We start from the raw sequence: 12,674 nt of genomic DNA, 5'->3' as shown, positions 1-12,674 counted from the left end.
AATCCGTACTTATTAGCTTCTATATTAAGTAAGGTTCTTAGGCGAATTCTATATTTATTAAATACTAGTATAAGCTCTATTTTAAGGGGCTAGCCCCCTACGAGATCCTATAGGTTTACTAAATTAATTACTAATTTTCTATCCTTTTTATACGTATCCCCTAGCTAGGAGTTTACTTTTACTAGGGGTTTTAGTTTTCTAAACCCGACTTTATTTTAATAGGGCCCTTAGTAGCGTTAATAGCGGCTATAATAGTCTTCGGCTTTTTAGGGCAGTCCTTAGTAATATATCCGGTATTATTATAAACGAAATAAGCGCTACTATTTTTAAGTTTCTAATATAGGGCTTTAGGGATCGTTTTATAAGTAAAAGTACGACCTTAGTCCTATTTAGTACCTCTAGTACCTTTATTATTTCTATTACTTTTATTACTTCTACCTAAGGTCTAGCGAGTCTAGCTAAAAGCCTTAACTAAGTAGTTCTTTATAAAAAGGGGCTATATCGCGTTAGCTAGCTAAGTAACGTACTTAGTATACTTTTAAAAAGTAGCCGTGTTATTTAGGTACTTCGATATAGCTTAGTTACGAAGATATATAGGTAGCTTATTATAAAAACGGCGCTTTTACTAAGACTTTAAAAACTTATTAATATATACGAGCTTAGCGAACGTAAAGCGCTTTTAATAGACGTTTTTAAGCGTAATTATAAGTACGTCTAGCTTGCGACTAGTATTATTTATAGTAGTCGGGTTAGTATAAGCCGACTTAAGCTCGTAGAGTAGCTACTCGGCTATAGTAATTTCGTTAGAAGTTAGTATTAAGTATATAAACTTTATAATATTACTTTTAATCTTATTAATAATATACTTTAGGTAGTACCTATTTATATTATAATTAGTATTTTTTAAGCGCTTTATAATACGCTAGAGCTAGTAGTCGAACTTAAGGCTAGTGTTATTACTTATAAAAATAGGTACGTTAGGTATTTTTTAAGAGCCGTAGGTAACGGGATAGGACGAGGCTAAAGTAGTTTTATAACTACTCTGCGTTTTTAAACGTACTAGCCGTTATTTTAATATACTAAAAGTAGTAATATTTTAAATAGAGCTAGCTTAGGAGCCGTTCTCTAATTATTTTAGTTTTTTAGCTATAGCCGTATTATTAATATAGGCTTAGGTAAGGGCTTTTTTTATAATACGGAGCTCTATAGTAGTAGTATGCGTAAAGTCGAGGTTCTTACGGGTTATTATATATAAGCGCTCCGTACTATTACTTAGCTAGTTAATAATAAAAGCCAGGACCTGCTCTAATTAATACTAAATAATGCCTATTTTTAGCTATTATTTAATTTATTTAAATAGGGTCTTTCCGTCGTTTTTAAAGTATAGCTCCTAGATAAGGTCGAGGTCGATATACTACTTAGTATTCTTTTTAAAGAGGATATTATTATAAATATAAATAGGTAAAGTAAGCTAGTTAGCTACGTTATTAAAATACGCTAAGCGATCGGTCTAAATAATAAAGAGTAAAAAGCGCTCTACTAACTAGTTAAATAACGTAACCTTAGGGTTAATAACTAGGAGCTTAGTACTTTTATTAGGGCCTACGACGCTCTATTAGGACTCGTAGAGGCGGCGACTTTATTAAAAGCCGTTAGTACGAAGAAAGACCTAGCTTCCCTAGTTATGTTCTCTAACTATTACGTTTAGTAAAGGGGGTATGTATTTAGGGGGTATTAATTATATTACTTACGCACGATTAATTTAATTAGCTATTACTTAGCTCTCTTATATACTTTCTTAGTAAGGGTAGCTAGTTAGTATAATAAGTAGTTAATTAATTAAGATATTATCGTTCTATTTCTAGAGAATAGTTAATTAAGTAACGTTAAGTAATATTATAAAAGGGAACTTAAGGTAGGTCGGAACGCTACTATATTAACTTAATTAACTAAAGACTTAACGTAAAGAGGGAAAAAACAGAATATTAAGTAAAAGCTAGCGAGCTAGCCCTTTAGGCCTAGCGGTCTAGCTCGTTACGTAACTATTAAGAGCTTAGCCTCGTAGCCTAAGGCTGAGCCACGGGGCCCACAGGGGCCCTAATGCCCACTGCCGTGACATAGCTATATTAGGGGGATATAGTCTAGTTACTTTTTACCTACTTCGTATATTTAACGACGTTAGACTAGCTAAACGAGCTTTCTAATAGTAGCTTAAGAAGTACTGCTTTTTAACGATAGTAGAATTATCTATTATATCCTCTTTACTAAGCTCCTTTTTATACTTAGACTTAATAAGTCTAAAAATAGCTATATCTAACGGCTAGAGGATATAGGAAGTGTATAGTAGTAAGAATAATAAGTAGACGTTGTTTTTATAGTATTTTTATATAAATTCTATTATTATATAACTCCTATAGCTATTTAAAACTAATAGTCGAGGCTTATTAAATATACTAAGCTCCCTAAGGGGGGGGGTCTTAGTCTATAATAAGAATACTATTTTTAACTACTTAAGGGTAGTTTTATCAGTCGTCTAGCTATTATCTATTACTATGAACTCCTAACTAGTATAAGGGTTAAGTTTAAATAGAAACTACTACTATTATACTAACTTTCTTTTATATATAACTAGTGGTTTAATAGCTCGACTATTAGTAAAAATATACTTAATTATAAATACCTAAGCATGCGAACTAGGCTCTTTTTTTCGTATTATTATAGTCTTTACTTTACTTAAAACTAAGCTATTAAATCCCTTGCCCTCTAGGATACTAGTCTTATTTATATTATACTTATTAGCCTATTTAATATTATTAATCTTTAGTATATTAAGTAATCTAAACTATAACTTAATTATATTAATAATAGCCCTATTTAGATACTTTAAATCGATAGTACGACTTCTCTAGACCTTAATTAATAAGTTCCTTCTTAAGAAAGCGTTTATTTATCTCTTTTTAAGAGGATTTATATCCCCTTAGAATCTTAGAACTTACTTAGCGAATTTTATAAGCTATTTATAGGTTAGTATAATACTTAGATTATACTAAATACGAACCTACTAGGCTAGCTAGTCTTCTTACTATAGAGGAAGCCTCTAGAGGTCTACGAATACTATTACCCTCGTCTAGTAGTCTCTCCTATAGTTACGAAGAGTTAACTTTAGAACTCTAAACTTAATCGAGGCCCGATTAACTAAGAGACCTCTTTTAATAGCCTTAAGAGCCTAAATAACTTTATTTTTAATATATAAGACTATTATATATCGATAAATAAGTATATAAAAAAGAATTGCATTTGGACGATTTTTGTAATTATTATGGTAGTTTGAAAATCGTGGGTAGGGTTTTAATGCGGTAGCTGGGATGGAGAAATGGGGTGGCCAAAAGGGGGGGGTGGCCAAAAGGGGGGGGTGGCCAAAAGGGGGTGGGTCGACTTACTGACTTGCATCATTTCATATCCGATCCGATCTGCCAACTGTTCTAAGAATACCTCACCCAACTGTCCCCTACGCTTCTGCCAGCTGGTGGCCCTCTGTCGACCCTTTCAACGTTTGCTGGCGGCAATTCTGAACAAGCCGGGTCCGGTTGAATTGCGGGTGACCCAAACTAATCTCGCCTGCAAGATTGACCAGCAGCTGCTTTCAGCATGACCCCACGCCCTCGGTAATAAAATGAAGTGGTGGCCAAGTCATCACAAATTTTAGGTGCCGCCGTTGTTCAAATTTTTTGTGCCAGCTGTCTTTACCTAATTCCCCGTCAATATTTGCTCCGGTATCCCTGCGCCGACCAGTAAAGACATCATCTTTAAGGATCACTAGAGGCTCTAAACATCGGGAACCTAGGGTTTAATATCTGGGATATCCAAGTTTGACGTGACAAGGCACGCGTTCGATTGATTCGGGCGGCAGGGATGCCGACTCCAGAATCTGATAGTCTTTGCCAAGTTGGCAGCTGGGGAAAGGAGGAATGTCTTTTCAGTGTCATTTCGGCAGCCTCGTGCGCCGCCACATCGTCGGACATGAGCTTGCCTGCCTAGAAGCGGTACATCTCAACCGCAATTTGATCGGTTTGTTGTTGTTCCCTTGACAAGGGACCAAATCTCAACGCCATTCATCTCTGCCGACACTACACGCCAGTCCTTCATGCGAGCTCCCGGCCGAAGTTCGTTTTCCTTGAGGCACCAATCGATATGATGTCTCAAAGCCAGGCCCAGCCATGAGCCACAGCCGTTAGACGGCGGCGCAAAGAGAATAACACAAGAAAAAAAAAAGGACTCAGGCTTCGGACGTCATTTCAAACGGCGGATACATCGGGTTATTGATGACGAGACTCGTTTGGAAGGCTTTCTCGCAAGCGCAACAACGTAGCGAGTCAGCTTTAGGCAATAGATCCAAAGTATATCGCGAAACCAGTTGAGCATCGTCATCTAAGTCATGGAGATCGTACTCCTTGTCGGTTTCTTTCTTGGTTTCCCACTACTCCCAACCTCGAGGGTCGTATCAATGTTGCTTCTGTCACGAAGCGGCGCCATTATCATGCACATCTGGCTTCTGAGCGGAGCAAGGACCCTGAGAAGCATCTTGGCACCCTTTCCTCAGCCACATGCACGGTAGCTTATTTTCTGGGTACTCGCACCGCCACAAGTGACAGCGTGCATCTTAACTGGTTGAACGGCAGAGCCTTGCGCCCCGCCCGCCGCATTCCCTCGCTTTGCAAGAAATTTTCTGTTCGGCGTGAGGGACCTTGAATGCCGCCCGCTGCACATTGAAATCTCGACTACGCAAATTAACGTTCCTCAGCCTTTGAAGTCTGCAATTCTTCAACACCTGTCATCATGTCTGCTGCGGAGCCCCAAGCTGCTACTGCCGCTGTCGACAAGCCGCTTGGCATGCGAAAGAATGGTACTTTCATCTGTCCCATTCTTGGGCTCATCCGACAGCTTGAAGCTAACTTTTTCTTCCTTTAGGCAAGCAATGGCACGAGACGAAGAAGGCATTTAGGCCGACGTCAGGCCTGACTTCCTACGAGAAGCGCGCCAAGGAGCGCGTCGCAATGGCGGCGATGAAGGCTAAGGAGAAGGAGATGAAAGACGAGAAGGAGGCAGAGCGCAAGGTATGATGATGCTTCCCTATGCTTGTTTTCCTCTCTCGGGCTACTCGGCTGACAACAATTACAGCAAAAAGTCCAGGCTATCAAGGACAGAAGAGCCGCCAAGGAAGAGAAGGAGCGATACGAGAAGATGGCCGAGAAGATGCACAAGAAGCGTGTAGAAAGACTCAAGAGGAAGGAGAAGCGAAACAAGCTCATCAATTCATGAGCTTGACTGCACACGGGCAGAGTTGCTATTGGAAAGGGCACTACGATCGAATCTCGGCGCCGACAAAAGTCAGGAGTAGCGCCGGTTCCCCCGTGACAAATTCCGAAACAGACTCCGGTGGTGGAGGGAAAGAGTCGGGCCTAACGCGCCCGTATTTTGCACAGCTCAGTCGACAAACGACTCAACACACACGGGGCTCATGCGAGGCCGAACGCTATATCGTCAAGCGATACCCCCGTGGAGATACCAAGGCTACAACAAGGAGCAAACCCACAGAGCGGGCAACAGGCGACAGGGAGGCGGATCCGGAGCCGGCGGGACGGAACAGAGGAGGGATGGAACTGCTGATCCCATCTGCGATGATCTACGATGTGTACTACGAAGAAAGCCCAATGAGGCTACTCATCCGAGCTCTTTCGCTCGGTGAAATCGGATCAAAGGGCCAGATGGCGGCAATGGAAGCCCAGCCAAACGTGGGCCGCGATTCATAGTTACATAGAAACAATAAGCGTATGACTTGATCCTCATTTTTGGGAAGGGGGGTTCTGGACCAGCAGTTTGCAAGTCCACCAAGGAAAGTGCCGGTGGTTTCGTTCAGACGACGTTTCATGACAACGGGGAAGGACCCCGAGAGGCGCATGTGAAAGTGCGTCATTGGCCCATACATAGAGAGGTATGCAGAAAGGCAGCACCAAACGACCAGCTTTCACTGGGGATTCTGGGAATCTCCGTGCACACTCCACCTCCACCTTTTTTCCCGATCTTCCACACTGCGACCTCCCTTCTGCAAGGAAACAGCCACACACACAAACCCAGCGCATCTCTTTTGCCCCCCAAAAGCCCAAAGCATTGACCGTTCCAGGCATAGGTCAGAAAAGTCTAAACTACGGATAGGCCGTCCCAACCAAAGAAATCGTCTGGCTCGGGGAGGGTCTTTTTTTTCAGCGCTCTTTCAGCGGGCGGCACTGGGCAACAAGCATAGGTACTCGCTGGCGTGTGCGGCTTTGCTTGAGCGCGGCGGAGCCGCAGCTGGAGCGCCTCTCTCTATCGTCCAGTTTCTTTGAAAGGGGGTGGTGGGAAAAGGACGAAAAAGCACAGGGTGAAACCATGTCTGCCAACGGCGACAGTGCTCACGGCTTTGAGCTGCCGTCGGCATCGGCCTCGACGTTGATGACGGCAGCCGCTATCGCCAACTTTTCCCAAAACCACGGTCAACAACAGCACCTATCCGTACACCACAGCCACAGCAGAAGCAAGAGCAAGAGCAGAAACAACGATAAGATAGCTTCGGTCCCGATCTCGGCGCCCGTCACTGCTGCCGCAACCTCGACGGCCACCGCCGCCGCTGCCGCCCTACTCCCCGCGCGACGACCGCGGCACCAGATCACGCGCTCCATCACCGAGTTCTCGCCGCCGCTGAGGATGCATCGGCACCGGCACAGTCACCACCACCACCCGACGCAGCACGCGCTGCACCTGAACGCGCAGAGCCGGAAAGATAGGGACAGGCTTCTGCTCTTGGATGAGAGAGCGCCCGGCGCTGCTGGTGCTGGTGGATTGGGTGGGCGAAGCTCGTTCGACATGACGAGGTCGGAGTATGTGACGCCTAGCAGGAGTCCGGACTCAAGTCGGAGGACGAGCGCGCTTGTTGGGCCGATGATTGGGGGTGGAGAGAACCCGGCTACTGTTACGCCGCCTTCGAGGAAGCTGAGGAAGGTGAATAATGAGGCTGCACTGGTGGAGGAGAAAGGTCGGACGGCGAATAGGGTTGCGTACGTTCTCTTCCGTGATGGTCTTTCTTTGAAGAAGCTTGGGACTGACATGTCGGTGTTTCTACGTATAGCGGCTTGAAGAACTCGCTCGTCGAGCTCAGCGGATTCTCAACAGCGACAACCCGACGACTAGACGAGACGTACTACTCGGTCCTCGAAAAGAAGAGCATGCTGCAAAACACAATCTCGGCGATCCGCGAGCTGACGGAGGCCTCGCGGCAGATGACGGGCGAGTTCGTCTCTGAGGCCGACGAGATGGCGCGGGACGTGGCGGGCCAGCTCGACACTTTCGGGCAGTTCGGCGAGCAGGAGTCGCGCATCAAGACGCTCCAGGGCCGCATCGAGTCCGGGCGGACGAGGATCGAGGGCTTGAGTGGTCGCGTCGACCTCGTAAGGCGGCGGATCGAGGGGTGGGAGAGGGCGGACCGGGAGTGGCAGGAGAAGACGCGCAAGAGGCTGCGGGCCGTGTGGATCGTCACGTCGGTGGTGTTTGCGGTGCTGATCCTGCTGTTTGTGGGCGCGCAGTACCTCGGCGGGCCGGCGGATCCCGAGGGCGCTGCCGGGAGGGCGTTGAAGGGGCTTGGGAAGGGGGCGAATCGGAGCGTGGATGGGGCTGAGCGGGCGCCCAAGTTGTCGCCTTTGTGGGAGGATAGACGGGGGCGGGAGGAGGAAGAGGATCGGTTGAGGGTGTTTGACGAGCTTTGAGGAGCTTCGAAGGATCGACTTGTGACATACTGTGTTTGAAAAGGGATTTGGCATTGCGGTTACTGCATATTAATATGATACCCACACAACAGAGGCATTATTAGATTGGTTGATTACAATATAGCTTCTTTTTCGTTTGCAAGATTGTGACTCGTTTCGACTCTCAAAGCCATTCAGTTCGCAATTCTACATAACTTACCCCTATTTCATTGCCAAAGCTTCTGCTCACCACTTTCATCGAGAGAGCTTCACGTGGGTCTGACTACCCACACCCGCGATCTTCGTGATATACAGAGGCTTTACCAGGGGGTTTATGCCTCAAGCTTCATCATGGCAATAGTCGCAGATGTCCACAACCCACACCTTCTTCTCAACCTCGTGTGGCATCCTCAGGTACGATACGGCGATAATGCTCAGTCGACATCAAGCCTTGTCGTATTGTCCAAGGGCCTTGCGTTCAGGCGTATTCCAGGAAATCGACCGAGCTCTGGGTATTACTCGGTTTCCATCTTGCTTGGGACCCTCTGCTCTATGTATCGTAGTGTACTGGCACTTGCCCCCTCTTTGGAAGTCATCCGAGCTTGTCGGCATGAGATTATCACGTAGAGTGAGATTAGACGCGTAGCGATGAAACACGACGAGAGAGCCCTTGGGCCTATGGTTTTGCCTCTTTTGTCTGCAATCTCGGTGTAGATATTTTCTCGCGGTGCATTCTGGTTCTGAATATCTCTTCTCGGTCTTGGCTAGACTACTGAATAGGGTTCTATGCCTTGACAGGTAGGAAGCACCGCGTAGAATATAGGGTTGATTTGCCTCCTCGTATTACACCATCCTCTTTTATCATGGCCATGGGTATGGCCATGGAACACGCGCAGTTGGTTCCGCGCAGTGCTGGATACTGCCCACACTTATCGAACCATCCCAGTTCCCAATGATGGCTCGTCAGTTTTCCATTTGTGTTTCAAGGAACTCTGACGTGAGGGAACGGTATCCCGCCATCGAGGCAATGGAATACCGAAAACGCAGGAGTGAAGAGCGCCCGTAGCAAACTTCCGCCTTGAGCCACCTTCTCTAGCACAAAACTTGTATACCTAGCTATCACCGAGTTGTCTGGTGTGGCGTTATACGATGTAGTCGAGACCGGTATCGAAGACGAAGAGAATCCCCTCATGAAGCAGAAATAAAGAGCATAGCTCTTTGTTTGACATTGGGGCTGGTGCCCTGTACTCAGATTCGTCCATTCTGTTTCCTGGTTGAGGCAGGCTTCCCCTTGTTTTCATGGGCGTGCGATAGACCAGCCTTGGTAGATCCTTTTTGAAGCTCAATCATTGGTTTTTATCTCTACCTAATACTGGACATGTATACTGCCCCTGTATATTACGGTGAGAGATTGCAATGGCTTTGATAATGATTTGCCTAGGATCCAACTTCGCCAACGCCTTTTCTGTAGCTTCAAGCTGCTATAGTATGATGTGAACCAAGTGCTATAATGATGTAGGGATAAAGAGTATGCGGCAGTCAGAGATCGTAGTGGGTAGGTGAATTAGCAACATAGGACTCAACGTCTGTACGTTCTTGGACGTGATCGGAATGAGGTTCCCGGGAAGACCGCACGTCTGTGACTCCCGGACTTGACAAAAAAGGGGTAACCCTTCAGAGGAAATGCAAGGCGGCGAAGAGGGACAACGACCTTGTTAAGAAAGAGCCATACAGTCACTGAATATGGGTAGCTTTTGGCAAAATTATTTGCTTCACCTGTCACCATCGGATGAGGAGCCTCCCGGCGCAGTAGTTGCGACTGATCACTTGCAAGAACACACAAAGGGAGTCGACCCCCGATGATTTTGTTTTTGTGAGGTCTGAGTTTGATTCTAGCTTGTACCGCTTTTTGTTCTTTTTCTTTTCACTCCAATGATTCTTTTGACTTGATGTCTTACCACATTAGTTCTATCAGCTTCCATACGGGCTTGAGATAATACTCCAGGCAGCTTTCTATTGATAATAACAGACGGACACACTCTTAGAATAGATTGTCCCCAACGGCTCTCTGGCAGATATGGAGCAATCAGTATCGAATGAGACACACAGCCGACTGAGGAGCAGCTTTTGATACGTGATCATTTCCCCACGATCGATAAAGCAACTCGTCTTCTGAAATTGTGTGACAGGCTGACGTTTAATCGGACACATGGTCAGAGTCTACATTAATCCATCACTTGCAAGAATATTGACGATGCAGCTTAGGGATCTGCCCCTGATGAATATTTTAGCCAGGATCGTATGCTCACAGTTTCGGAACGAGAGCTCGACCGCATTCTATCCTGAGAAATCTCCACATCGGCTGCTTAAGATGGTATGCGGTGGAGTCCGGCGACGATGTACCGGGTTTCTCGCTAAACCAGCGACCTACGTCCAACTCGAACATCCCTTGGTGTCACCCTTCTGCTCGCATCTGGCCCTCGATCGGCCTGACCTTTCTCCATACGTATCGGCGAGCTCTTGACTACACTGTACCACCCGCGTGCCCTGATGCTCCAAGCGAGTACGACATAAGACCTCTTACGACAATCGGAAACAGTCTCGATTGTCGTCATCAAACTCATGATTTTTGCCCCCCTTTCATTTCTGGAAATGAAAAACGCGTTCGACGAAAAGTCTACAGAGCTCACAAATTTGCAAAACAGTCATCAGTCATACCAATTATCAAACCGTAGGAAAACAATCCTGCCGTGAACCAGATCGGTAGTTGCGAGAAGACAGCAGAGCCGGCGATGTCCCGAAGCGATGTGACATCCCGTCCGCGGGCAGCCCTACGAGTACTCCGTACCAGGTACGCAATCGGGCATGCCGAGGTGCTGCTTCCTTAAATGAGATATTATGCATGTTGTTCAGGGCCCTGGACGATCACCGAATGGGCGCCGGCCCCGAATCCCGACGGGGGCGCGGTGACCCACACCCCGTGCGTCTTACCTACAGCGTCCTTCAACTCCTGGGCTCCCGGCACCGTAGCCGGGTAGGCGCAAGGGTTGGGTGGTGCGTGTGGGATCGGGGTCATTCCTGCCTCTGTCTCTCTCTTGATGCTTCCCTATCTGGGCTGTTCTAGCCGTTCCGATTTCCTCGGAGCGCGACAGCGTATAACACGCAGGCTGATGTTGGACGTTTGGCACCACCTTACGTACCTTACTTTTTGAGCGTCGCACTAAAGGTAGATCGTCCGGGCGGGTGTCCGCAGGCCGCGGGTTCCAGAAGCCCGTCTAATGAATTCCATGCTTCCGTCGTATTACGGCGCCGAAAGAGTTTGGCGCGGTTGGGGGAACAGATTGGGAAACATAACCAACTCCCCCCGTGTTTTGGCGAACCGAGCCACGTTCTGGAGACTCTGCGCCTGAAATCAGCCTTGGAATGTTTGTTGATCAATGGGAAAAGCAATTGTTTTGTGATGTCTTTGCGAGAGTGGATACGGCGGGGATAGATGGGAACAAAGTCATCCAAAAAAGGGCCGTAGAATCTCACGAAAGAATGAGGTGTGCTTCTGAGAGCGGATACGTCAGTGAGGAAGTGGGCGGCGCTAGACGTCGATTGCCCCATAAGGCGATTCGGTCTCGTCCGGAGCCAAGCACCCAAGGAAGAGCTGATGGCGACAATGATTGCGCGTCTACGGCCTTGGCTCTTTTGCACAGCTTCGCGGCTGATGACTGAGTTGTGAGTTGACAACACAATGTTTTTTTTTTGTTTTTTGGTGGGGTCAACCAAGGGAGTCTTTTTTTGCTCATGACTTGTTCGATTCGTTTCAACGAATGATGTGCTACGATGTGCAACTTCTGCAAGTCATGCCCAGTCGCCTTCTGCAACCTGATGACTATACTCTGTAGTTATTGCTTGCTTGCTTTGCGGGTCCGGTGCATTGGCTCTGTGAATCGTGAAAACGGTTTGAACAAGGAAATGGCAAGCGAAGCACGGCCAAGACTGGACGCGTCGTGTTGCCCAGAGTTGAGGTGTGGTCAACCAGGGAAGTTGAAGAAGCGGTTGTGGCTGAAGTGTGTGAGGCGTGTCGAGGAAACAGCGGCTGGGCAGCCTGGTGAAGAAGCTCAGTGGGCGTTGCGTCCGTGTCTACATAGCATCTCTACTGGTATTGTGTGGTGTCTCTTGTGTCTGGTCTCGGCACTCGGCTCCGCATCGCTGGGGTGGATGAGAAGTTGAGAAGGTACTTGCACAGCATGCAGGTGTGCTGCCCCACGACGTCATGCATCCCATGGCCAATTTTCGACAATATGGGGAGATAGGTCATAGTCACCGCCACGATTCTCGGCGCCATTCGGGTGTGTCTCGACGCTCGAGTCGTGAGTCTTTGAGGTTATAAGGTATTGCGGTTGGGGGGCTTGGCCTCCTGCGGTGTGGCTGGGCTGTTTGAGCCCTTGGAGAGAGAAACAATTGGGAACAATTCGATGGCACACAGCCAGGCGCAGCAGCAAGTCATCGTCAGCGTCAACGAAGAATACCGTCGGGGATTACGGGCAACCTACATACAAAGTACATACACACGTTAGTAGTAAGGTGGGCGGGGCCGGGCAGTTCCCTATCCATCCCGGACTTCCACCCAGCGCCAGCGGTGACTAAAGAGGCATGCGGGAGCGGAAAGGCTTGGCTTCTTCGTCCACCTCAAGTTGAGGTGCGAGGTGTTGCGCAGTGACAGCAACATGGAACGGATCCCTGCCCTGTCTGTGAGCTTCTTCTCTTCTTCGTTGGTTCTTATTCGCACCTCCAACTATTCTCGCGTCTCCAAACTTCGCTTCGCATCGCTGTCAGGCACCCGCAAGCCGCAACAGGAGGACCCTGAACTTTGGAGTCTGTCTGACTGACTGACTGTCTGTCTGTCTG

General features: G+C 47.4%; 2 protein-coding genes across 2 annotated transcripts; both read left to right on the top strand.

Moving 5' to 3' along the window:
• Positions 1 to 4,836: 4,836 nt before the first annotated feature.
• Positions 4,837 to 5,319, top strand: CLUP02_05579 (Cgr1 family protein; the record flags this gene model as incomplete). Its single annotated transcript, XM_049284585.1, has 3 exons — positions 4,837 to 4,903; positions 4,969 to 5,114; positions 5,179 to 5,319. The coding sequence occupies 3 exons, from the start codon at positions 4,837 to 4,839 to the stop codon at positions 5,317 to 5,319; spliced, it is 354 nt and encodes a 117-aa protein (XP_049141728.1).
• A 199-nt stretch (positions 5,320 to 5,518) lies between these two features.
• CLUP02_05578 (uncharacterized protein) lies at positions 5,519 to 7,796 on the top strand (the record flags this gene model as incomplete). The annotated part of the gene is made up of 3 exons (XM_049284584.1): positions 5,519 to 5,690; positions 6,302 to 7,091; positions 7,163 to 7,796. The coding sequence occupies 3 exons, from the start codon at positions 5,519 to 5,521 to the stop codon at positions 7,794 to 7,796; spliced, it is 1,596 nt and encodes a 531-aa protein (XP_049141727.1).
• Between the last annotated feature and the right edge of the window lie 4,878 nt (positions 7,797 to 12,674).

This window comes from Colletotrichum lupini, chromosome 3, assembly GCF_023278565.1.
Source record: "Colletotrichum lupini chromosome 3, complete sequence".
Lineage (NCBI taxonomy): Eukaryota > Fungi > Ascomycota > Sordariomycetes > Glomerellales > Glomerellaceae > Colletotrichum > Colletotrichum lupini.
Note: the sequence above shows the minus strand (reverse complement) of the source record. Positions and strands in the feature narration are given on the sequence as shown.